This window comes from Siniperca chuatsi, linkage group LG8, assembly GCF_020085105.1.
Source record: "Siniperca chuatsi isolate FFG_IHB_CAS linkage group LG8, ASM2008510v1, whole genome shotgun sequence".
NCBI classification, from domain to species: domain Eukaryota; kingdom Metazoa; phylum Chordata; class Actinopteri; order Centrarchiformes; family Sinipercidae; genus Siniperca; species Siniperca chuatsi.
The window spans coordinates 4,587,951-4,615,282 of record NC_058049.1 but is presented as its reverse complement, the minus strand read 5'-3'; the positions used below and the strand labels follow the sequence as shown (position 1 = coordinate 4,615,282).

The following is a 27,332-nucleotide window of genomic DNA, read 5'->3' as shown; positions in this document are numbered from 1 at the left end:
TTCTGTTTTTGTTTTTTATTTAATAAGCTGGTTCATAAATTATCGCACATAAAAGATTCTTTTCAATAGTTACAAAGTGGATAGCATCTTCAGTTAGCGCCTGGAAAAAATAAAACAAATGAGAAAAAGATTGTTGACAGTGGGGAAGTTTGATCTCGACAAATCAGGAGTTGACACAGTGGAGGAGAGAAGAGGGAGCCAACATGGGGGTTTTCAACATCCAACCACTGTTGTTATATTCCTGTTACACAGACGGTTGTCGTCTATCCTCAGTCTAGCAGCAAATAAAACGGTGACATGCATTTCGTATTTCAAAGCACGTGCCGAAAAACAACAGAAGGAATGCTTGTTTCTGTTCTCCAGTGTATTCAAAAAAAGTCTAAAAATAAAACTGAGGGAGTGAGGAGGGGAACAAATTATAGAATAAAACAAAACAAAAAAGACAGCACTAGCTACATACGAGGCTCCCAAAAACAAATCAAACTAAAACGTGTTGAAGTGGCATTGTCTTGGCTCAACTTTCCTCTTCTTTTCACAGGAGCGATGGGTTTGACGAGAGGCTAAACGGGGGTTTGACAGTTGTTGAGAGGCAGCAAGGAGACGCTGGAGGAGCGTTTTCAATAATTCATTTTTAAAGTGGAACAAATCTCTGTTCTGTAATTCTTTATTCTTTTCTACAGCTATCCCCTCCTCCCCTTCTGATGGTCAAATCCCAGCTGACCAATGAGCTTCGAGAGTGGATTTGTTTAATAAGACTGTTTAGGAGGAACAGGAGGTAACCCACCTCGCTAAAACAGGTCTGAAGGAGCGATGGGTGTCCGTCACTGGCTAACGCTAGTTTTCACTCTACGAGGCCGAAATCCTTTTCTCGCTCTGGTTTGAGGACTCTACCGGCCAAAGTTTCTCTCTGTATGATGGGAGCCTACTTGGACATTTGCTGCTGAATGTGCTGCAGGAATTCATAGTAGGAAGAAGCCGACTCAGACCGATCCTCCACCAGGTGCTGGAAGAAACTAGCTTTAGTCGAAGCATCGTCCCTGTAGGAGAAAAAAGAAAAACATATTTGTACTAGTATAGGACATTTTCTTCTAACTTCTCAAATGTTAGCACAAGACAACAAGAACGTTGCTTAAATAAAACAGTTAAACTTGGCAGGAACTTCCTGATCAGTAAACAAAACAAATCTGTCAAATTGGTACTTGACTTGATTCGTTTTGGTAGATGCTTTTTGTCCCAATAGACTTATTTTTTACCTTAGTTATAGACACACACGGGAAAAATGTGGGGTTCAGTGTCTTGGTAAAACACACTTTGACATGTGGACAAGGGGACGCAAAAACCACCCAGCCTACCATTAATGGCCTACCGGTCTACCACCTCTACTTCAGTCAGTACCAGATAAGCACTGAGGTTCAATACACAGCACTGATTCTACGTATTAAATACACATTCTTTGGTTTTGTGATTTCAGCTGGATTCATCTAGAAAGACTTGAGTTCCTGGAGAGCAGAATTACAAGCAAAGTCAAATCATCAGAAAAATCTGAAAATGGGCATTTAGTCTTGCAGTACTGAGAAAAATCAACATCGTCACTACTTTGCTTCATGACAAAATGGAAAAATGAAAAGGTAAGAATAAATTAGGCCGCTAATCAATGCTGTTAAATACATATTTGCTGGTTGGGGCTAAATAAAGAGAAACAAACCTGAATACCTTTTATGTGCCATTTTAAAATTGGTGCGATTAAGGTGTTTTCCTCCATTTTATTACATCAGTTCAAGTCACTTATGAACATTCAGGTAACTCTTTCACTTAGAGCTGAAACAATTAGTAGATTAATAAATGAGTCGATTAAAAGTAGATTAACTATCTTAAAAATTGCTTAATTGGTTTAGTTATTTCTCAAGCAAAAATGCTAAACATTCGCTTCTTCCAGCTTCTCAAATGTGAGGATTTGATGCTTTTCTTTGTGATGTAAGATAGTAAACTGAATATCTTTGGGTTTTGGACAATTCATCGGACAACACAAGACATTTGAATACGTAAGTTTGGCTTTGAGAAATTATAAAAGGGCAATTTTTTCAGTGTTTTCTGACATTTTACTGGCAAAACGATCAATCACGAAAATAATTAGCAGATTAATTGATAGTGAAGATAATTGTTAGGTGTGGCTCTACTTTCATTTATAGAACCTAACATGGTGTGCAGTCCTAAAATGAGTTTAAATTTCAAGCTTTACAACTCTACATGCAACCAATAATGAGGCATATGAAGTTCAAAGCCACTGCTTTTACATATTATTGAATTTTTAACAATTTAAAGTTCAGTTTACTGTTGTTGGAGTATCCACTTTTTGTACTCCAGAAATCTCATCCAACTTATCACATGCATTTCTCTCGAAGTCCATTGTACTGACATCAGCAGTCCTCCACAACAACACTGTGGTGTCAACATGTGGTTGAGCAACAATGATGTGCCACAGAGGAGGAGAGAGAGGAAGCAGAAACAATGCGTTCCCTGTGGAAGCCTTTACCACCACTGTCAATCAGTGACCTCACTGCTTACTATGTGTTTACACTGGAAATATTTTTCTGTCAACCTCAGACCGATCTCTGCTGGGAGATGGATTTCACTTGAACATGAAACTGACCACACCCTGTTTCTGTGTAGTGCAGTGATGCAGATCGCCGGAAATGTGAATACGTTTTCCAGAAAGCCGACAACAGCATCTATGGTGCTTTCAGCTTTTTCTCTTCAACGGATTAACTATAGGACACGCAAGATCACGTACTCAGATGGCCACAGGTGTGATCCTTGTGACAGCCACTTCCTACTGATGTGAATTGGACACTGAAGTACTGCAACTAATTATTAGTTTCATTCAGATTCACCTGAATTCGTGGTAGCCTGGTGGTTAAAACACAAACTATATACACTATAACTGCAACGTCTCCATGTTGATTCCAGCCTTTGCACATTTGTAGCATGTCACCCCCCCCCCTTCCTGTCACCACTCCTCAAAAAAAGATTAATCTGTTGACTAGTTTTTGATTAATAGTTTACACTGAAGAAAACAAAGAAAAGCAGAAAATCCTCAACTTTGAGAAACTGGAATAAGAGAATGTTTGATATTTGTTCTTGACGAGTGACTTTAACCATTAATTGATTTTCAAAAATACTGTCTTATTTACTGACTAGTCATTTCAGGATTAGCCTACAACCTAAAGCCTTCCTGCCCAAGAGACACCACTACATGTGGACTGTGACCTCAATAGGCTTTAATCGCCGCTTTTGAATGTTTGCAAAACACAAAAACAATATATATATATTATTCTTTTTTTTCCATATTTGGGTAGCTTGGCATTGTAACCTGACAAAACATTTTGGTTTTACATTCCTTTTGAGTGGAGTGAAGAACAAAGTGGGGATTGTGAGACTATTTCAGTGCTCTAAAAAGAAACAAAAATAAATAACAACCTGAAAGTATTTCACATTTCCTCGTCCACATCTCCGTCCCTTTACTCAGAAGATAGATTTTAGTGATTCCATACAGGGATAACAGCAGCAGAAGAAGTAAAGGCAATGCTTTTATCTCCTTGGGTTCTTAAATTGTACTTCTTTCTACTGAACTTCAATCTTAGAAGTGATCACATTACTGTGCCTTCTGACACCGGACTCTCCTAATTTTTGGCAGCTGGTAACATTGAAGAGGAAATCAAACTAAATTTGCTGTTATGGAGATTTGAGGTCACAGTTGACAACTGTCAAAACATTTTACCAAATTTTAAAACGTTAAAATAAAAGAGCAAAAAAAAAAAAGAAGAAACAGCCTCTCAGACTTTCTAAAATCCAGCAGCTGGATGTTAGACGATGCGTACCGTCACACTGGATGCTGAGTGTTAGTAAAAGTCAGATGTTAATCCAGATGTGAGGCAGTGCTTACTTGACGACGTGTATCATGGAGCTGAACGCTCTGTTGTCCTGCAGCCAGTCGAGGAATGCTCGCACTCTCTCAGACAGAGGAGTCTCCAGCTCAGGAATGTGACTCTGGGATTCATAGAGTGAAAGAGGGCAGAACCAAAACATCAGCAACATTGTTTTCACTGCTGTGTGTTAAAGATAGGAAACGGATAATGTAGATTCACATAGTGATCTCGGCTACACAATGTGGTTAACAGAAATATCCCTGATTTGGAATGTGGTGTTTTGTAGGTGGTTCTGGTACGCATTGAACCCCTTTCTGGAAAAATACAATAAGCAGCATAAACAAGTGCTGACAGTTGCTGTTTGTTCTGGGTGTTACCATCACGCCCACAGTGTGGTAATGACAGAGCTTTCTAGGTAGCTGCACGGTTTGTTAAAAGGCAGAAAAGCCACACCAGCAAATCTGTTTTGCTGTATGAGTAGTTTTTTGTTTTGTTTTTTTTTTTTTGTTTTTACAATACTGGCATAAATGCAGCAGTCTTTTATTGTGAAGCAAATCTGTGACTCATTTTCAGGAGAAATCTGTACAATGCTGCATTGCATCATTCATTACAGCAATTGGGCGGTGGTGTGAGTCAGCTCAAGATGTAAAACAATACCGCCATTTCCCCAATAATAGTTATTCTGTGTCATTTCCTGATGTGTTGGATGTGGGTGAAAACTCCTGCTGAATTAACTGAATATATTTCATCTACCTTTCAGCTGATGGACATCTCATTTTGAAATGACAGCTGCTTGTATACAGTTTTGTATCCAAGTTTGTCTTACTGACCATGTTGGGGGGTACTGAAGCATAGTTGGGGCAGCCCAGAACATCTCGGATGAACATCTCGTTGCAGCATTTGCCAATCCACAGATAAAACACCTGCACAGACAGAAACAGACAGCAGCGTCAGTACAGAGTATCTAATCTATCCTGACACACATTAGAGCCACTGAAAGCTTTGTTTCAAAGTATTTCTCTATAACATATTGACTAGTGACTAAATAAGCAACAATAAAAGTTAAAGGCTCAGAAGAACATTCTTAGGTATTGTTTATTAAGAGTTAAACACTCAAAAACTGATTCAACAGTTTGAGAACCTCATTTCTTGTTTTCAAATATCTACAACTGCCTTCCAGGGATAAAACTGTTCGTAACTGATATTTTGCACCGATATTCAGTGTCTTTAGATTAAATTCTTTCTTGTCAAAAACTACAATGATAAATTTTCCTCTCTGTATTGTATTTTTGTCAGGTTGGAAAAGCCTTATATTAAAAAAGTAATAATTAAATTTAATTAAATATAATTAAAATTTTATGACACTAAAACTCAATGAAAACTGGGCTGTAACGCTGCTGTTGTCGGCCGGTCGTCCACCAATCGGAAGGGCGGCGGATCAATCCCGGCTTCCCTCAGTCCACATGTCGAAGTGTCCTTGGGCAAGACACTGAACCCCAAATTGCTCGTTAGTTTCTTTGTACTGATGAGCAGTTAGCACCTGCCATCAGTGTGTGAATAGTGTGAATGTGATGTGTAGTGTGAAGCGCTTTGAGTAGTCAGAAAGACTAGAAAGGCGCTATACAAGTACAGACCATTTACCATAACGACTCAAGGGGCTAACCAGTCCTTGCCTGAGCCATCACTTATCCTTCCTATAGGCCAAAATAACACTGCACTTGTCTTTATTTTACTTCAAATGATTACAGAAGTTTACAATTATCTACTAGACAGATTTGTGGCAAAAAAAGAGAAATAAACATCTCCAAAGGCCCTGACATTCTGAGGAACCACATCCCTGTAGAGTGTGTTATAAATGAATAATACTGAAAGCTTACGTTGCCACAGTCCATGAGGAAAGCTCCATCTCTGCTCAACCTCTCAGCAGACAGGTGGAGCAGATGAGGTTGGGGAACAACTGTGTCATTCAGATGGAGCGCCCCCTGCAGGTGCACAAATAGTGCAATGGATTAGTTGAGGACACTCATGTTTGATCCATTTATTTTGGTTTTATTTTCACATGAAAAAGGACCTTTGTTCACAAGTGTACAGTGAGTGTTACTCATTTTACAATCCACACTCACAGCTCCCAAGACCTAGGATATAATAAAGTAACAATTTATTCAATTTGTTATTTAAAAATATGTTTTTCAATTCAATTTATTTATATAGTGCCAATTTATAACAGAAGTTATCTCATTGCACTTTTCCTATAGAGCAGGTCTAGACAGAACTCTTTATAATATGAATTGAATTTATTTAAATAATAAATCTCCACTAATTATTTAAGTAGCTTAAAAAGTGAAGTCACCAAACCGTCCAATGTCAGCTCAGCAAGTTCTTCACTTCCACCCTTTGAATTAACTTCACTCTGACTAAACTGACTCATAAATGCTAATTTACTCTAGTTTTGTTCAGTCTTGTCCGTGTCCTACCTGGTCAGACATGTTGTCCAGCCTGTACAAGTCAGGATGAACCATCCGCATCAGCTGCTGCAGCGGCTGCGTCTTGAACTCGCACATGGCGAAGACCCGCTCGTCCAGCCGCGTGCTGGTGCCTGTCCGCAAGGCTTTCTGGAAAGAAATACAAATATTTTTAATGTGTGCGTTAATCTTTATTTCATTTCATTAATTTGAGTTTTTCTATTTCCTGTTTTTCAGCCTAAGGTTGCTTCACAGTCACTTCATACTTGGGAGCTGCCCAGTACATCACAGTTTGCTATCAGTTACTGAGCGGCTCCACTGCAGGTTATAACTTTTGGACAAAATGGAGTTGAATTCTCATTTACTGTCTCTGACATGATTTTCTAAGCCATTGGAGGATTCAAACAAACGCCTGCTAAAGAGAGTTTTCATTAGATTGCTAGAGCACTTACAAATACTAATTGAAAATCATTATATTGTAATGAAGGTGGATCAAACTAAGGCGTTGTCAAACAGTGACAGGTTCTGATGACTGATGAATTGTTACCTATCTGTAATTATACTTAAAACCGCAAAGTGAACATATAGGGAGTCTGTATGACTGTAAACCCAGCTTTCATTAGCGTGTAGAGGGAGGGGTAGTGATGATGCAAAAGCGGTTCATATTTTAGGATGTGTAATACTGATGTAGGTGTGGATTACTGGGTGTTAATAAGTGTGATGTGTTTTAGTCATGTGTGTGTCTAAAGCCTGTAATTAACCTTTGTGACGCATGTATGTACTGATGCCTGTCGAGCAGCCACACCTGTTTGAGCAGGGAGAGGATGTAAACGGGGAAGAGGCGCATGGCAGCAGGAACGATGAGGCCGGACTGCTGCAGGTTTGACACGTTGCTCTTGTAGGCGCTGACCAAATCGACCACCGCATTCACCAGGGCATCACGAGCATCTGACAGGCTGGACGATATCGACCGGTCGATAGCTGAAATACGAATGTGGAAAAGATAAGGTGGAGAAGAGTTTCACAACAACTAAAAAGGCTATAAAACGCCCTTTTCTACAAATTTTAACTACAATTACATTAAGCCATTTCCATTTTGTTCCCCGTAGTGTTTATTTACGTGTGGACAACAAAGTTACAGCAATGTATTGAGAAAGATTGTGGCATCTGAGGGTTTACGCTACAGACTCACCCATGTTGGCTAGCAGACAAGTGATGGCCTGAACATCAGCTCCGGCATACACATCACTCAGCTGGTTGACCACCGGCAGACACATAGTATGGACCCGGATTCGCCTTTTTCCTACAGGAATAGACCGGTGAATAATCAGAGACAGTAATACTATTTGCAAATTGCATCCTTAGTATTCGACCAGCTGTGGGTCAAGTATGAACATACAAATATTTTTAAATACCTTTATTAATCCAATGAAATTTTACTAAGGAGTGCACCCTTTTTTGAGCAGTACTGCTTCACAGTAACACCTATTCACATGTTCAAATCTGGGAACCAGCCAACAAAACCACAAGCTCCTGCTGTTGGCTGCTGGAGCAGGTGAGGTTTTAAAGGGTTTTCCTCAAAAGTATCGTGTCAGTATTTAGTGGTGAACAGTGAACTTTGCTCACTGACCCACACAGGTTTCCTCACCATGATCTGTGTCACACTCACCAAGTGTGTGTGAGTTTGTGTACCTTTACTGGAGGTGTAGAGCAGAGCAGCCTGGAAGCAGGCCAGAGACGAGTCTGCCAGAGAGTCTTCAATTGACATCTGGACAGCGAAGGCAGAGTCTGGGTTCACATTGGCCAGGGACAGCAGGTCGGTGGAGCGCACAAAGAAGTTACCATGGAACGTATGGATGGATAAACCTGAGGGTAAGCAAAGAATGAGGGCAGGGACAAAAACAATGTTTTAAAAATCTATGCAAAACAAGTAAAGAACCTCTAATGCAAAAATAAACAACACATTCAGTTGCAAAGATGGCTAAATCTGAAAACATCTTCTTTCCGTTTTGGCTTCCTGTCCACTATGACAGAACATCACATCTGAAAACAGAGCTCAGTGTGTGTCTGACTCCGGTGACCCAGTTACCTTTAGTGCATCGTATTCTCATGACCGCCTCAAAGCCGATCTTCCTGGTGAGGTAGCGCTCCAGATCTCTCTGGAACTTCTCCAGTTGAGCCGGGTTGTGGATGTAATGGAAGGAGGGGTAGTAAAAGATGCTGCCCGCTGAATATTTGGAGATACATGCTGAAGAACAGGAGAGGAAAAGTATTCATTTACAATTCAATTACTTATTATCAGAGTTATAAAAACCTCCCTACGTGGTTCTCAGCTTCGGTAGGAGTCAACAGCGAATATTCGAAGCTTTGGCCGGGGGGGTTTGATTGGTTTAGACAGGCTACGTCATTAACAACAAGCTTCCTCCACACACGGCTCACCTGCTGTTGTGAAAATGGAATCGCAGGTGAAAAAATCCAAAACGTGAGTTGTGTTTTTTGGGAGGCTTTATAAAAAATACTACTGACAAAGAAAGTCAACAGAGCAGATACAGCCTGTATGTGTCTGTCCCTATATGATATAGTAAGAGAGAAACAGAAAGAGGTGAGGCGGGGCAAGCCGGTGTGTGCGCAGCCGTGTGCAGTAGCCTAAGAGACAGAGGTGTAGGTGTGTGCGCGAATATCCGAATCCCAAATTGAAAATCGAATACCTACCCAGCGAACAAATATCCGAATATTCGGGTCCAGCCCTAGCATTAAGCTCAAAGGAATACTGCATGGTAAATCTTTCTTTTTAGTATCCAATACTGCCTTCCTGTAGGCTTGAAAGATGGCTCTGAAAAGTTTCTAGCTTGCTCCCCCTGAAGACAGCAGCTGTAGTAAACAATGCACTGCAATTATGACCCATAACTACTGACCAAGGGGATGGATAAGAGGATAATGCTGCAGGAGAATTATGAAAAGTTTTAATAAATGTTTTAATGCTTTTTTGGGCCATAATTCTGGGCCTCTATTAGAACCCACTGTTACTGCTGTGAATCAAAACTATCCGCAGCTGCCGTCCTGTGCGAAGGAGCGAGCCCACAACTTTTCAGATCCACCTTTCAAGCCCACAGTCGCTGTTTGATACTCAAAAGATATATTTTCAGTAGAGCAGTCCTTTACAGTTGGCTGATTCAGTCCTTAGTTTTTGACGTAGCCCGTCACAAACAAAAGTGACGAGAGGAAATTTTGACCCAGTAAACCATCCAACAGTTGTTAAGATACAGACGGGGGACAAATTAAAAAGGAAAAACCTGAATAAGAGTGGAGCAGATAAACCAGCTGACATTGTCATTCCCAAGATCCACAGCCCTTTTGCAGCTAAAGAGATGGGCATTTCATTGACAATGAGGTTGAAATGTTGGGTGTTCTTACATAGCGAGGCAAGGTCGGCATACTGGGAGCTGAGCAAGAAAAGATCCACCCCAATTTGTTGACCTGAGCAGTCCAGGGCGAGTTTCTTATAGAAGTCTGTGGCTGGGCCGAGGTGCTGAACTCCCTAGAAAAAGACAGACTTATTAGAACAAGAAATCCTCTTGTTCTGTGTTCTGCTCTGTAGAGGAAGAAATCACCACCAACAGGTTTAGGGAGTTTTACTATTAGATACACTTTTGATGATTAGAGTGTCGACTAAATGATGTATGATATGGAAAGGATCCAGACTGAGATGCATTTAAGTTGGCTGTGTGTTTTTGTTCGATTTGTTCATTGCTGGATTTGTCAAGAGTATATTTTCCTTTATTTCCATGTTTTTTTAGCCCAAAATCCTCCTAAAAGCACAGAAGCCAAAGAACAGAAAATTACTTTCCCGTAGAAAGAAAGCACATCTGTTCTTAGTTCGTTTTATTCGGGATTTTTGGACACCATTGCTGTAACTTCTTGGCAGTTTATTCAGATCAAAAATAGAACACAGATGATGAAGATCAATAAATCACAGCCCTGGGATGTCAAAAACGCAGACAGCGTGGATGCTCTTTCTCTAAACTGAAATGTGAGATCTTATTATGATGTTGTGGCTGGTAATAAAAGTGAGTTGTGGCAGGAATATAAATATAACACAGAACTGAGGATGCCAGCACAATAAGTATAAATCCGACAGGGGGTGTGGTAGAGTCATTCTCATGCTATATTTCATCTGTCATATGGTTTGGTTTAGGCTTCATAAATCACAGGGAAGGCAGCACCACCATCATTTAGAAGTTGCGTTATATTTGAAAATTGAAGTTGGCTGGTAAAATATGGTGGTAAACATTTTATCATCAGTACATCAAAAAAGAAAATTATTATAACTGTCATATAGTACTCTGCAAAATGTCAGCCCTCTCATTCTTACCTTAGTGCTCGAGCGCTGGTTGGGGTCTTCCCTCGACTGCAGCGCACCGGCACCCAGAGTCGGCAACTGGGTCTGAAACACTGTGACGCGGCCCCCAGTGGGCGACATGAGCTTGAAGGCGGCTTGTAACGCCGGGCCGAGGGCGCTGTGGGTCTCCCTGCTCTGGCTGAACATGGCCGGCAGCGACGTCAGCAGGTCATTCACCAGCTGGAGGAGGGAAGGGAAGGAGGGAGAAATTAAATTGAGAGACAGGGGATTGAGCAAATAATGAGGAATAATGAAGGAATGGGAGGAAAGAGTGGGTGTACCTCTTTGCTTTCCTTTAGGTTCACCATTAGACTGTCATGAGACGGTATGAAGACATCTGGGAAAAAAAAAAAAAAAAAAAAAAAAACATACATCTGGATCACAGCAGAAACATTTTTAAGACTTCCAGTATATTTTAAAATATTGAAAAAGGAGCTCAAATGATGGGTTGGTACCTGCAAAAGTTTTTCAAAGATGTGGATAGTGTCTTGCATTAAATTAAAGATATCATTGAAAGAATTGAAGAAATCAGAATTTGAGTGATAAATCATGAAAAAAATCTTTTTCTTCGTAATTCATCCTTTCCGTTTAATAGTCAGCAATGAAAAAAATCAATACAAATCATTATTTCTCTGTAGTCAAGAACATGCCGACATAATTTGCTCAACTGTATGTGGGCACGTTCTGAATGAACAGGCTGTATCCTAATGTGTAAATAAACTGGAAATGTGGATATAACTAGAAATAGATAGGGTCACATATCTCTAAAAAATCCATTAAATCCATTGTTTCTAATTATGTGAATAAAGTAAAATCTTTGTGCATCTGAGGAGCTTTACTGAGTATGTAATCTAAAGCCTTTCAGTGAGCAGACTTACCGTCTATGTCCGACACCACCAGCATCTGCGGCTGGGACAGTCCCTGCTGGAGGTTGTAGAAGTGGATGGTGTTATCGAAGGTGAGGAAGCCCACCCTGGTGCGTGTATCCCCAGGCAACCTGAAGCACATAACAACCCATTGTCAGAACTGGATTAGGTGGAAAACCCCAAGAAGAAAATTCAGCCGTTGATAACCATTGGCTTATTTTCATCTCCTCCTTGATCTGTTATTTGAAGAAATCATACTGATAAACACAAAAAAGCTTAAGATAGTTAATAATTCTAATGTCTGTGCTTGTGCTTTACTGCAATCATTAAGCAAATAAACAAATTCATAAGCCAGCCACATTTATGTTCATTGTATTGATTATCAACAGCACTCACTTATCCAGGTTCTCCAGTAGTAATTCACAGAAGTACTTAAGGTAGCCCGCTTCCACAGCATTGTGAGACACATCGAGAACAAACAGGTAGGCCGCTGGCTGAGGGGGTCGCAACTGAACACACAAGAGGTGCAACAAACACACGTGATTAGTGGGGATGGAATGAAGTTGATACAGCTAACAGGATGTGGACATTGTTAGATGTCTAATTTGAAGTCTGTAAGAGTTAATTTTCATTTTTATTCCAGTTAAGTGTCATAACACATGTAAGTACTCTCTTTTTCTTTTGTCTGTTAAATTAAAGTTCATTAAAGTTGCCTCCAGATGTTGCAGCACCAAGACAAGACTGTCCTCTAGTGGACAAACAATCACACTACATGAAAACTCACAACTCTGCAAGAACAGCCAAAAGTTTAGGGACAGAAGAGACAGCTTACCATATAGTCTGAGGAGGCAATGAACTCCACAGTTGGGTTTTGGACCTCTGGTCTCTTATGGGGTTCGCCATATGATCTGGTGACTGGGTTGTACATAAACTCATCTGGAACTGAACAAGAAAGAAAACAAGAGCAGGTATGAAATGTGGAACACAAAATGATTAAATAATGAAATAATTATAGCACTGGACAGGACAGAAGACGACAAAAGTAAATCAAAAACATTACTTTCTGACCCAGAATAACAGAATGACTCATACCATCATTGACCCGATAACAGAGGTTGCACTTCCACCTGCGCTGGTCCAGGAAGGTGACAAACGGATTGATGTAGGTGCGACAGGAGCGACAGCGCACAATCGTGTTCGAAGTGATCACTGGTAACTGCTACAGAGAGATGCAGAAAAAAGAAAGGGGAGCGAAAAATTGATTACTGAGGGAAAGTATAAATGTGTCTTGTGTGCTGAACATTTTACATTTCAAGTTTCTTTTCGAGTTTAGTCTTTGTTTGATTCACTTTTCTGCCTCTTATGTTTCTATGACTGTGTTCTCAAGGACTTCTCCTGCTGGTGTACCAGGGTCACCTGAGAATTTTCTATACTTTTCCCCTAGGATGTAGGCTGTTTATTCTTCAGTACACCTGATAGCTACACTGCTTATTGTTCCATAGATTATTTTATTTCACAATTTATCAAACACTGCCATACACTTTACAAAATTGACATTTTATTCAATTCTGCACCACAATTCTAGTCATTAGTTTTAATTGCTGTGGAGGCTCCAAAACTGACATTATTATCTGATACCGGGCTGATCCAAGTCAAGTCAACTTCAAGTCAGTTTTATTTAAATAGCCCAAGAAGCTTTACAATCTGTACAGTATATGGTGGCCTCCACCCCCAAATCCAAGAAAAAAAAAAACTAACTTGAAAGTGAGGTTGTCTAGCACAGATTATGATGAAGTGGTAGTAAACAAAGCACATTTGTTTTTGGACCTAAAGCAAAGCATATTCATAGTTTATTAAAAAGAAAAACAGCCATCAGTGGTGTCAGACTGGTGGAGGACTGCGGAGGAGAGCGAATGTCTGTTTTAAATTTCAAATCACATTAACAAGCGCAGAGTTGTGTAGTGTGAAATTGGCAAGTGGTGTAGTGTGTAGCACATGGCGAGTGTGAAACCTGTATCCATGGCGTTACAGTCATCTACTATGAAAGCAGTGGCGACTGAATACTGACAACTGTTCGAGACTGTGGATGCTCATGGCAGTTTCAAGTTTGTGACTCTGTTTTACCGTGTGAATATAGATCACGGCGAAATCAGATTTTATTCAGTGAGTCCTTTGTAAATGGACTTAAAATATACTCAACTCTCTCACAACGTTTTCCAGCCTGCTACACTGTTAGATCACAAAACAACAGCCAAACTATCAACCTGCCATTGTTGCTGCTTGAGCGAACGTTTCCAGCCACTTCCAAACTTCCAACCATTTGGCTGGTGTTAAATTCCTATTTGTTTCTCACATGGTATCGGTGCATCCCTGTTCTCCATCAGTTCATACCTTCTGACACCACGTCAACTAACACCTCTATAAATACACTCAGCTATCTCCCTGCACCTCATCATTATTCTCCTCATCCTGCCTGTCCTGCTGTCACTGCAGCTGCTCGTCACAAAGAACTGTATATAACAGAACCATAACCGGTTCAGTATGTTACAAGTGGATAAAGACTACTAAGTCTATGTCAACCAACATGAATCAAATAAAAACCTTTAATTGCAGTTCTCATCACCTGTGGAAGGGTCCCTCTTTCAGGGAAAAATCTGTTTCTGCGCATGTTGGGGTGTGTTTTTTTCCCCCAATATAAAATTTTGTTTAAAAAAAGTGGAACAAGAAGGGAGAAGTCAAAGGGGCGGCAGCCTGCAATGAGTGTCTTATTAGTGTGTCGGGCCTGTGCTGACACCAGAGTAATGACTGCTATCACCAAAGCTGTCATGAAAAATCAAGAAAAAAATTCTGCAAAACAATGGACAAAACTTTACAATGCAACTGATTTCATATATTAATATAAATGTTGTTTTAAAGACCCCCCCAATCACACAAGAATTGGCAACTTCATCTCAAAATCTTTGTTACTGGCCCTCAAACAGCCCCATCAGCCACACCTTAAAATTAAGAGAAAAACATAAAAACCCATATCACCTCAAATGTTTGAAGCTAATTTATCTATAAGACAGTAGCCGAGTTAACTATGCATTGTTGCAAAATCACGGACGAGATTTACATACAGAAAAACCTTGCATGCGACATGTCTAGATATCCCCTAGATATCCTTTTTTGGGGTTTTAGGCATCAGATCATACCTGTAAGTCTCTGAAGGGGTGGAGGAGGAGGCCCAGAGGGAGCCTGGCCTTGTTGAGTAAAGCCTGGGTCTGGGGGATGCTGGTCAGGGTACACCTGAATGTCCTAATCAGCAGAGAAACACAAGGAGAGAGAAAGTGTATTAGAAAGTATTAGATAACACATCCACACGTTCAGTGTATGTATGTGAGAAAGAGATTACTCAAAATAATTTAAGATCTTTGAATTATGTTGTGTGTTCATTTTTATTTCCATCTAACGTACCGATTAGCCACTTTGGTAGATTATTTGGAGGGAAAATAGTGGACTCAAATGCTGACTTTTGGGATTCAAAAGTTACTGTAGCCCTTTCAGGAAAAAATAAACATGCATCCCAATAGGTAAAGCCCCCTACACTTACTGTGGACTACAGTTGACCTTCTTGAGGTCGGAGCTGAGGTTGGGTTCGGGGGGTTCAAGGGGCCTGGGGGGCAGCAGGTTTCTCTCCTGCAGCAGGTTGACTGGGCTCAGAGCCTCCAATTCCAGCTCTGGCACCCCGCTCAGCCCCCCCAGGGCTGCAGACAGCTGGGACAGGTTTGGGAATGGCTGCAGAGGAGGGAGAGAGACATAACTAGTGTTTACTCTGGTGATAAATCAGGACCGGTGTGTCAGTACGGCAACAACTTTACAGCTGTTGCAAGAGAGGATGAGAAATGTATATATGAGCCTAACTTAAAGGTGGGGTATGCGATTCTAATCCAATACACGTCTTTTTGTCAAATTCAGTGAATATCTCCTCACAGTCCGCTAGCTGTCTGTTCAGCGTGTGGGCAGAAAAAAAAAACTCTGGTGTTTGTGGTGTTTGTACACAGCCCTGGCTCTGTAAATGGGAAACAAGCAAAGTGGCTCGGACCGGGCCACACCACACTGTTTCAGCCATTCAAGCCGTGATTAGTGTGTCAGGTAATGTTAAATGACTTGCCCACGGACATTCAGCTCACTTTCTCGATTGTCAAGACATGCTGTTGTTGTGATGTTAGCTATAGCAGCAGGAGAGTTGTGAGTATCGCTGTCTGGAGCTGCTGTGCTGGCTCTGGGAAATCGCCTCGTCCTCTCTGGCTGTTAGCTTTGCAGCCGCAACTGTAGCGACAGTTTGCTAACCCACAACCTAGCTAACGTTAGTTACATTACTTGCTGTGTTGTTGTTCGCTCTATGTGTGGTATTTGTCATGGTATTGGATTTCTCCAGAATCGCATACCCCACCTTTAACTAACTGCAATGAAAAGATCAGTGCTGATACAAAGTTTCTGTACCAACTTTATCAACAGTTGTTGAAAGATAAAGCTGGCGTTATTTTGTCAAATCTCTTAGAATACCTCTGCATTGAGTTTACACTACTTTGCAAGTTCAACGTGGTGAGAGGCACAAACTACACTCACCGTATGTGTGTATGAGTACAATAAAGAAATATGTAACGCAATGCAACTGCATGTCTCTTTCATATGTTTTTAATACTTTCTGGATAAGAATGGTGTTCTATGGCATGCATAGGCTATATCAGGAGAAAGATAAAATAATGGCAGATTTAGATTTAGATTTGGTTTTTTGCCCACTTGGAGGCAGTGGAAACAAGATGTGAACACAACAGTGCCACATTTTCTCATCACATTTTAAGTTGATATGGTGAAAGTGTTATCAAACTGTTTATTATTATTAGCTTATTTACACAACCAGCAACTACGGAGCAACAGTATCATTCATTTGGAGTCGTGTTTGTGTCAACAGTTTGAGATGTGGTTGGAAATTCAGAGATCTGGAACCAGGCTGGAAAAATGCTTTTCACTTATAAAAGAAACAAATAAGAAACAATCACATCAGCAATAACATAAAACAACAAAAAACACTTCTCGGCATCTATTTTATTCAAGCTGTGGCCTCACCTGGGAGGACTGCTGGTAGCTCGACTTGCCATACAAGTCATGAGAGGGGGAAGAGTCAGTGTGGGAGGCCAGCCCCTGCCGATAGGCTGGCTGCATGCTGGGGTAACCATAGCTACCATAGGGCACGGCCTGGTTGGTCATATCGCTGGGAGGCATCATGGAATCTGGGCCAGAGAGAGGTCAGCATTAAAGAAATCTGATGGATGTTTGGCAGACAGGTGGTTTTCAGTGTTTTATTGTGACTATGACAGTGCAAAGCTAAGTGTAGCTGCTTAATGCATTTTGGAAATATGTGTGTCCCATTTTCAGCACAAGCTTTTACATTATTTGAGAAGTGCATCTCATCATCCTTTCACTGCAGAAAAATATCACCTCTCCCATCTCTCTTCTACCTTGTTTAACTTGATCCAACATCTTTTTATTTTTAAGTTGAAAAATATTCGGTTATTTGGCCAGATATAATTAGTTTGTTATGTTTTTGTTATGTTGTCTTATTTTTTTTATGTTTTGCTGTCCCCACTTTCTATTAACCTGTTGTTAACTTCTACTTCTGCTTTGTATCTCCCAGAGAGAGCCGTTTGACGTCCACTTGAGTAAGAGTGTGACTATGTTGGGGTGTATCAATGATCATGGCTGCACCTAAATGCAACATGATGCATTTTCTCTCATCAAACTTAATTAAATTCTTAAATTCTTAGAATATAGTTTTAGAACGGAATATTTTTAGGAAAATGTTTCTATCATTTACCGTTTTGATAAATGGCTGCATGTCATGTTACATAATGTAATGACAGCGTAATCTACTGTTTCAATAAGAGCAGCGACTTTATGAAATCACATAGACAGCAGTTTTGTAATGTCATATATTTGTATGTATGCCTATCATTTAGATGAACAGTACGTTTGTGATCAAAGCATACCTGGATAGTTGCCCCCTTCCAGGGAATCATAGCTGTTGGGCACCGGAGAGGCACTGCCAGTAGTGGAAGAGGACGTGTCACCACCTGAGCGAGGCAGAGAGAAAGAGTGAAACACAGAAAGAATTAAAAACTGAAAGAAAAAGCCAAGACTGATTAAGAGGACTGGAAGTGTAAAGAATGAAATTAATATTTAAACAAGGACCCATTGGGGATAGCAAAATAAAAAGCAAAACAGAAAAAAAATACAACTAAAGAAGCAAAAAAATAAATAAGACAAGAGGTTGAAAGATAAAATGGGAAGCTAAAAAAGCGGGAAGGCCTGAGAGATTGAAGGACAACAGCTGTAAATAAAGTCAAAACGAATGAAGGAAGGAAGGCCAAGAAAAAAAAATTAAATAAGAGAAAAAGAGGGAAAGAACAAAAGACATGAAAGAAGAAAAACAGTTTTTGTTTGGCCGTGAAGAGTGCTGCGTTTGGACTCCCTCAGGCCTCATAGAAAGAAGAGAAACAGATGAGGCAGAGTGAATACAGCAAAGAGAACATGATGAAAGGATACACTCAAGTCTTGAACGAGCTAGCATACGAATGTTTGGTGAAGCGCACAGGCCTCTGAGAACAGAAAACACGGAGGGAACGAAGGAAAAATAGCATAACTAAGTTAACTTAGTTATCAAGTCTTTGATTTGCTGTTTCTTACTTTGGTTCTTTCTGATTCTCCCACAGTCCATCGTCTTCATTCAGACTCCCTACCCGTCTCTTTCTAACGCAGACATTTTCTCTGTCTTTCTCCCTTCTATACACTCTAATGCACACTTTTATAACAATTTCTTAACTCATAACTTTAAAAATGCCACGAAATGTAGCAATTAGCCAGCAAAAGGTGGGGAAGAAGAAGACGTCTAGCTTGAAACAATGCAGGTCTTCAGATAGATAGATAGATATATATATATATATATATATATATATATATATATATATATATATATATATATATATATATATAAATAATAAATAAAAAATTGGCTTTGTTTTATGAGGAAGGAAACGCATTCGACTGTTAGGCCTCAAGGATACACACAATGTATGTTGGCGAGTATAACTAAATGTAAACACAACTGTTTATTTACAAGAAAACTCCTCACAGAAAACCCCACTTTTCATCAACCTGCTTTTTTACCTTTAGTTAGTGATTTCATACATTTCCCAGAATGCCTAACAACCTACAGAGAGGAAAAGGGCAAGAAATTGATGATTTGTGTGTATCTGTGTATAAACGGTCAACAGTTCTTGTTGATGGGGCGTCATGGTGACCAATAAGACACATACTGTGTAACCACAACGTCTTGGTTTGTGCTTCCACTCTCTTTCTCTGTGGTCACACTTCCTGTCTGATTCTCTACTGCACTCAAAACGGCTAAAATATATCTTGCCAAAAAAGGTCCACTAATGAATAGGTTTTCTCAAAAGGATTACAAGGATAGAATATTTGAAGGAACCCATTAATCCATGTAGGCCAAAAAGAGGGATCAACAACAGAAAACCAAGACACGACAGGCCTCTCTCTCTGGCAGAGAGCTCATTGGACGGGACAGGATCCAATTATCTCTCTGACTAAATCGGACCAGCAGACTACTGGATTATCTGCTCTGGAGGAGGACGACACCGGAACAGCTTAGCCTTCTTCCTCCTTCTCCAAGATTCTTCTGACACCTCCTTCTCCTCTTTCTATTCTCCTTTGTTCTGTCAGCTCATAGATTAACAAAGGGGATGCTACCCAGGGATTATGAGAGTAAAACAAAACTGTTCATATTAAGTGTTGCCTTGCAGCAGACTTATTCAGCAAATTTTTCCTTTTTCTTCTAACATTCAACTGTTGGTCGTAAGATTTTTAGTCACAAGCCCACTTTGCTGGCCGCCAGGCTGTTGCCACTGATAATTAAAGCTCCATTCTGGCCAACAGCGTCCCCTCTCTAATCCATTTCTCACAAGTGACACTGATCTGATTATCAGCGTGAACACGGAAAAAAGCTGCATGGAGTCTCTAGATTTTCCTCGCGGCCACATATCTACAGTATGTGTTACAAGATGCAACATGTGCTTGAACAATCAACTGACACTTGCCAAAGCAATGCCATGACAACAAGTTACATCTTATGTCATTCACTTGAGACGGCTCATCAGCACTAGTGGCAGGGTGACTCAGCAGGTTTGGAAAAGAAGGCACAACAAGACAAAGCAAAGAAAGCAAAATACTGTATGTGACTTGAATGAGACTGCTTAAAACTATTATTATTATTCCTATTTTTACTAGCAAAAAAACCAAACATACATTTGATGGTTCCAGCTTATCTAAGGAGGATTTTCTTCTTTTCTGTGTTTTATATCACTGTAAACTAAATCTCGTTTGGGGTTTGGAAAGACAAGACAAAACAAGTAACCTGAAGATGTTGCCTTGGGCTTTAGGAAATTTTTCACTATTTTCTGACATTTTATAAACTGAACGATTAACCGAGGAAAAAAACAAGAATAATAATGAAAATAATCATTAGTTGCAGCCCTAAGCGATACATATGACAATTTATGTAACCTATGTTTATTTTGTTACCAATATAGTTTCTTCTTCTTTCTTGATTAACCTTTTATTCTATGAGAGTAAACAGAACCTGTAAAGAAATATTTTATATATTCTAAATCCCATTAAAAAAGTCATTTTGCAAAATAAATATTAACTCAAGGTCCACTTACAAGCGTCATTTTAAACTGCAGTTGTTGCCCATTAGGACTGGGAGACAATTTGATATTATTGTTTCAAGACTTTTAGTGGTACCATATCCTAATAATTTGATCATAATGTATTAATATTTTACAAGATTTCAATGTAATTAAAACATTTAAAAAAAAAAAAATCACAAAATTAATGATTTACTGTTTTGTGATGTACTGCATAATACTGTCACACAAGTTGATTATTTATATGCAATTTTGAATACATTTACCATAAATGGTAAATGTATCAGCAAGGAAAACATTTTCTCATTAATATCACAATTCTGATTCAAATATTAGCATCAACAACTGGTATTTTGTTGCAGCAGACAACCTGCAAGACAGACCGGGGAGAATTGGAGAGATCACAAGGGAAAAAGCTAAACCAAGCTTCTCCTTTTATCAAGAGATATGTAAATGAGTGCCAACTGTGAAGACAAAATCTTCACCCATGCTCGCTCATGTGGAGCAGGCGAGTCAGCAAACACATACACAGAGAGGCTGAACCTGCTGGCAGGGGATTGGCTATATTTAAAAACTTGTTAACCCTGGCTGATGACACAGTTCCTGAGGGATGGCAATCAGCAGAACACCTGAATGGTACATAACACACATATGCATGAGTGTTATGTGGTCTAGACACTTAAGAAGTAAAAGAAGTTACTTTTCTCACACAGAACATTTAAATCTCTCTTAATGATATAAAACAAGTTTATCCTTATCGATTGTAAGCATACTAATGCAACTTTAATGTAACTTGTAATTTTAAAGCGACAAAGTAAAGTCAACACTTTGGTTTTATATAATTTTTTTTTGAGTAGCATAAAGAGAATTATAAAACAAAATCTCATTATACAACCATGTGTTGTAAAATGATCAATAAATCTATGTTGTATCGTACATGTTGACATTAACATAATAGAAAATCAAACTAATGATTATTTGTATTAGTTATTTAACCTTTATTTATTCAGGGGAGTTTCACTGAGAGCAAAGCTCTCTTTTCAGGCAACCTGATCACATTCACACCTGGAGGATACCCAGTACAACCCCAGTCTGATCTGATGGCCACTGAGCAGCCTCCACTGTATGAAGGAATTATTTTGTCTATCAAATGTCAGAAAATAAGAGAAAAACGCTCATCACAAGAACCAGAACCTTCAAATTGCTATTTTTTCTGACCAACAGTCCAAATCCAAAGATATTCAATTAACAATAATATGAAAACCAAGAAAAGCAGCAAATCCTCACATTTTAGAAGCTATGACCAGGCATTTTTGCTTGATAAATGTCTTAAACTATTAATCATTTATCATAATTTGTTGATTTCCTGTTTATCAAGTATTTGTTTCACCTCCAAACAACTTGGACAACACTTTAATGTGAGCTTAGAATTAGATAACATCTAATTCCAACTCATATCCAAGGCCATGAGGTTCACTACTACCCGAGTTCTAGAGCTGTAAGCCGACCACAAATAAGAACACAACGTACTGATTTATTTCCCATCAGCAACCACAGCTAGTGGTTTCCTGGTAATTGGAGGTGCACTACAGGCGGATGATCATATCCCAAAGACTACTAAGTGAGAGAGAGCTAGACAGCATGCATGAATGACTCCTTCCACTGCATGACAATTAAGACAAGCGGAACCCGGCAGAAGCTTTTAAAGATAAAACAAAATGCTAACCCACTTACCGCTCACCTTTCTGAGAGACAAAATTTCATGTCAGTTTTCAGTGATGGAGCAACAGAGCAGAGTACACACATATTTAAAAGATGATTCAGTGTCTGTACTTGATGCTTGTGAGGGGGAAAGATGGTGAGTCTTGGGTAAACTTTGGGAGGCTGCAGGAAGCAGACGACAAAAATCTGATTAGCCTATTAGAAAGGGGAAGGTACGAATGATGAGCGACAAACTGATTAAGCATGTTGGTAGGTGGAGCTGAAGCGACAGATGGCCATCAGACACAGAAGATGACGTTGCATGGGTAGGGGATGGAACTCACCAATGGTAAACATGATTGGTGTAGTTTTTTTTTTTTTTTTTTTTTTTTTTTTTTTAAAGGGATGCAAAAGTTTAAGGGCATGAGAAAGTTTAGGACAGAGGTGAAGGATTTTATGGGGATGTAAAAAGTGGTAATGGGGAGGAAAAAGCTAAAGCAGACCTGCTTCCTCATCCTCCTCCTCCTCCTCCTCCTCCTCATCATCAGAGCTGGATGACGAGGGGGCTGCGGCTGGGCCTGAGGTGGTGGCAGAGGCAGAGCTAGCTCCACTATTAGCAACATATCCATACTGCATGCCTGTTGGAAGGGGGGAGTGGGAAAGGCACATAAGAAAACTGTCAAGACTGGGTGATCGACAGCAGACAGGGCGGCGGTGGTCAGGCAGTAAACTTAAGCTAATGTATGTGTGTGTGGCGTGTTGAAGAGATGAACTAACTTCTTCCATTCATTGATAAAAGTAGCTGGTGGTTTCCCAATTTTGTCAGACAAAGTACCTATAAAACCAATACTGATGATCTTTGCTTCATTTGATAAACTTTGTTTTCATGCATAAGGGTCAAAAGTTAAATAGGCAAAGATAGTTTTAATTTTCTGCCTATGGGAGAGGGTGAGAGTCACAACTTGTTTTGCATTAAGGTGTGTTGTTTAGTGTGTTGCTTATATGCTATATTCAAGTCTATATGAAACTAGTAACATTTTTTGAGGCAAAAAAAGGTCCAACAGAGACTAACAACTGGAAACTTACATGTACACACAATAAGGTGTAAAGTAGGCATCAAATATCTCTTGTTGTGTCAAACTGATTGGAGCACCTACAGATATGTTAGTTCCTGTGGGACTTTATTACCCACAAAGTTGTTTTCAGGTTACGCCCAGCCTGTGGGTCGCCAAACTTTTTTTTTCCCCCTACAGCCTTGCAAATTTACAAACATTCCTGAAAAGTATCACAATATCACAAAGAAAATGCTGCAACATGCATCGCAAAAACTGGCCACAATAATCACATTCATTGCAATCAGTGTTACCAGATAGCTTTAACCCAGCGAAAAATAATTAGACCACTTGATTTAGCAGTTATTAACCACTTGAAATACTTGTAACAACAAGCTGTGCCTTTTAATATGTGCCTACAAGAGAAGTGTGTCCTTTGTTTGTCCTGTTATTCTCATGCTGTTGTATAACGTGTTTTCTCTTGCCTGAGGCTAATATCACTGGGACACAGAAAAATGATTTAGGCACACTTTTTACTGGCCAAAGGTATACTTACATTCTTTGTAGTGAGACTATGCAAAGCTTCAAAGTCAATTGGGTTTTGCATCCTGAATTATGATTAAATGCAGGTGCAGATGGTGCAAGAGTCCTTTGGTCTTAACCTGCTAAGCTGACAGTGGAAAAGGTCACAGCCAAAATAAACCAGCAGCAGGCTAGTTCCAACCTGAAACCCTCAAATTTGTTTAAATACTCACACCTGCACATTTGAAAGTGTGCGTCTGTGTGTGCAACAGATTACGTGTGATACGTTTCCAGAGTGCAGCTGTGAACATATAAACCGTTCACACACACACACACACACACACACACACACACACTGTAAATTTAGAGCAGGATTTCAAACACTCAAACTGTACTTCTAAACATAGGCTCATTGAAGAATTTGCACCAGAAAAGACAAAAACCAGGCACCAGAGCACAGCAAAACCAAGAGCTGTCATTTTTCCTATAATGACCTTATGTTCAAACAACAAAGTAAAGCAGGTTAGAAAAAAGTTTTCACTTCAACACAAATTCCAACCAAAATACAAAAGATCAAATGAAGGGACACCTTCCTTCTCAAACTATTGCACTGTGATGTTTCTTCTGTAAGCAGTGAAGCAAAAAACAGGAAACTGATTTCATGTTGACCTTTCAATTATAAAAAGGTCTCAACATTTCAAAACAATTCCCAAAAGAGAACTTTAAACTATATTTTAAATACATTTAAATGATTCTTTCAAAACAGCTGCAATGCATATTTTGTCTAGAAGATGAACTGCACAATGGCAGTTTGTCAACACCCATCTTTGTACATACAGAAACACACATACATACTTGAGGCCCACTGCTAACGGTTAAAACATTCAACAACCTAATTTTACAAGATGCCGTTCATCAGTACCAGCAGCATTGAAGAGCAGTAACAATAATGATTCATCATTTTTGTGTATGTTGTGTCAGACTAAAAAAATTTAATCTTGTTGTTACCTTGGTGGCGGCCCGGCGAGGAATGGACTGAAGTGGAAGGGGTTCCTGAGGGCAGTCGGTCTGCGTCTGCTCCACCACTGCTGCGACTGACCCCGCCATAGGAGTCATAGCTCAGAGAAGCCTGGTGGCTTTGGTCATAGTGTTGGTGGACTGACGTTTTGGCGGCAACAAAAAAGAAAAACACAAAGAATTAAAGACATTTCCATCAGGAAAATGAAGGTCTGTCTAACCAAAGATCTAACCCCTGAATGAAGACTGAGACTCAGTCACTCACTCAAAACAGCATGAGAAGTCTTAAGAGACTTTTGGCTGCTGGCAGTCCTCTCAACTCTACAACTAACTTTCTAAGAATGCTGAATGTTTATTTTGGGGTTTACGTGTGTGTATCAGTATGTTTTCATGATTTTTCCCACTAATGTTGGCTGATATAAACATGGATTTTTGACTTGTCTTCAATAAGTCAGCTACAATTAGTTCAAAATCCTGCTGCACGAGTGCTGACTAAGACCAAAAGGAAAGCACACATTACACCTATTTTAAAGTCTTTACGCTGGTTACCTGTTAGTTTTGAATTGACTGATACCAATATGGCTTTTTAAAGCTGATATTGACCAATACAGCTAGTATTCATGCTATTGCAACACCAAATGCATATAGAGCTCTGGAATAAACTGATAGTTTTAAGGAATGTCAAGGAATCTTTAGAAAATGTCTCACTTTCCAGACAGCAGCTATCGGCCTCAGTTTAAATCAACCATTCACACATACCTGTGCTTCCTTGACCATTGACTGTTGGTGCCAGCTGACTAGGAGGAGCCACACTGTACCCAGGCTGCACCGCTGTTGTTGAGGCTGGCCGAGAGGTGCTGTACTGATGTAGGGGTGCACCCATCTGGGTGGGCATGACTCCAGGCATGGAGGTGCTCTGGGAGGAACTCAGGGTGCCGTACTGGCTACTTCCTGGCGCAGACGGGTAAGAAACAATTGGGTAGAGGGGAGCTCCAGGGCCACCAGCGGGCGCAGGCACCAAACTGGGATGCTGCTGCTGTTGAGAGTGCTGTGCTGGGGGGGTGTGGTACGACTGCTGTCCGTAGTAGGATCCTGGAGTGGCATATGGTGGATGATGCTGCTGCTGGTTGTACTGGGCATTTGATGGTGGTGGTCCTGAAGAGGGGAGGGTGGCATATGGCTGAGATGGAGGGGCAGAGATGGAGGGAGCACTGTATGGGGAGGGTGCTACATGATGCTGAGGAAGGTGATGGTGCTGCTGTTGTTGCTGATGGTTGCTCTGGTAGTAGTTAGCACTGTGGGCACTGTTCGTGATGGGTGCTTTGTTGGGAGCAGGAGGGGAGTGGGCAGGAATGGTGGGGTAGCTCTGTTGTTGAGGTGGGGCTCCATAGCAGCCTGTAGGTGGATACATGGATTGGTATGGCTGTGCTGGTCCTGAAAAGAGGGAGGATGGTGGTAAAGTACATGATCAATGAGCTTGTGTCAAAAATTTCTATTCTTACTTCCACCGTCACGGTTTAAATCAAGCCAGTAGGAAAAAGCTCCCAAATAAAGTACTGAACAGAGGTTATCATTAGCTGCAAAGGACAAGCTTCATCAGCAGCTGTTATTCCAGCAGTGAGGGTAAATACCCAGTTAGCTCTCAATTGAATATGCATCCCTGACAGAAAAGCAACAGCCATCAATAAAAAGTAAATAATTTCAGTGTAAATTTAATCGACTGTCTGTTTATCAGAGCTTCAATATAAAGAGGACACTATGAAATTATGGTGAGTAATCTGTCACACACCTATTATCCTGCTAACACTTAACTGTCGTTTCTCGCTGGCTTAATAGCTATATGCTAGCCGCTATCTCCTTGGGGTTTCAATACCTAGGTTAGCTCTTAAGTTAGCTAGTGTTAGCAACTGACTAGCTTTAGCTCCGTTTTTGCCGAATTTACACCTCGCCCTAATTTATACGTACTGTTGCTATTATAATTAATACCAGAGGACAGTTGTACAAATAACATTTTAAAAAATCAGCGCCTGATTAACTATGTGACATCACAGAGTTAGCATGCTAACGCTAGCGAGCCGGCTAATCGCATCATCCGGCCTGCTTTACCATTCTGGTAGGGGGGCGCAGCTCCACCGTTCGGTGTCGAGTTCTGGCTGTAGCTGACGGAGCTGTTCAGGTTTGTGAAACCCGGCGCAGACATCGCTCGGTACTACCGTCCTTATGCCCACATATACACGGGTGGGTAAATACACATGAGCTGCAGTGTCCCACAGCCTGGTTTCGCCCCAGAAAATGCGGCAGAGAGGCTGCTGCTGGTCAGTGAAGACCCGGGCAGCCTGGCCAGGTCCGCTCGGCTGAGCTGAAGCCTCCAGTCTGGCTGTTGAGGATCGACGTGGTCCTATTACTCCCTCTTGTGGATTTTCAATGCAAAAACGTATAACTTGTTTTATTTATCAATTGTATTATTTCATGGAAAATACTTCTACTACTACTACTACTACGTTCTATAATTATTTATTTATATAACTATATATATCTTTTTAATCCAATTTATATAACATACACTATAGATACCTTTCTCTGCTTAAGTATGACTCAACAAGTCACAGTGCTACCTAGCCTCAT

At 40.3% G+C, this 27,332-nt stretch overlaps 1 protein-coding gene across 5 annotated transcripts; it reads right to left on the bottom strand.

Moving 5' to 3' along the window:
• sec24b (SEC24 homolog B, COPII coat complex component) lies at positions 1–27,112 on the bottom strand. 5 transcript variants are annotated; one of them, XM_044204362.1, is made up of 24 exons: positions 26,814–27,112; positions 25,467–26,141; positions 24,699–24,863; positions 22,620–22,754; positions 17,686–17,769; positions 16,766–16,929; positions 15,246–15,430; positions 14,848–14,950; positions 12,746–12,872; positions 12,486–12,595; positions 12,050–12,162; positions 11,666–11,784; positions 11,069–11,124; positions 10,761–10,967; positions 9,803–9,926; positions 8,478–8,636; positions 8,081–8,254; positions 7,581–7,691; positions 7,194–7,369; positions 6,401–6,538; positions 5,804–5,908; positions 4,757–4,849; positions 3,944–4,047; positions 1–1,037 (listed from the first exon to the last, which is right to left on the bottom strand). In XM_044204362.1, exons 1-24 carry the CDS (start codon positions 26,905–26,907, stop codon positions 923–925), a joined length of 3,636 nt encoding a protein of 1,211 aa, XP_044060297.1. In that variant the 5' UTR covers positions 26,908–27,112; the 3' UTR covers positions 1–922. The 5 variants fall into 5 exon arrangements, with proteins under 5 accessions (XP_044060297.1, XP_044060298.1, XP_044060299.1 ...); XM_044204363.1 differs by having other exon boundaries at positions 12,746–12,869; XM_044204364.1 differs by having other exon boundaries at positions 24,699–24,848; positions 26,814–27,111.
• Between the last annotated feature and the right edge of the window lie 220 nt (positions 27,113–27,332).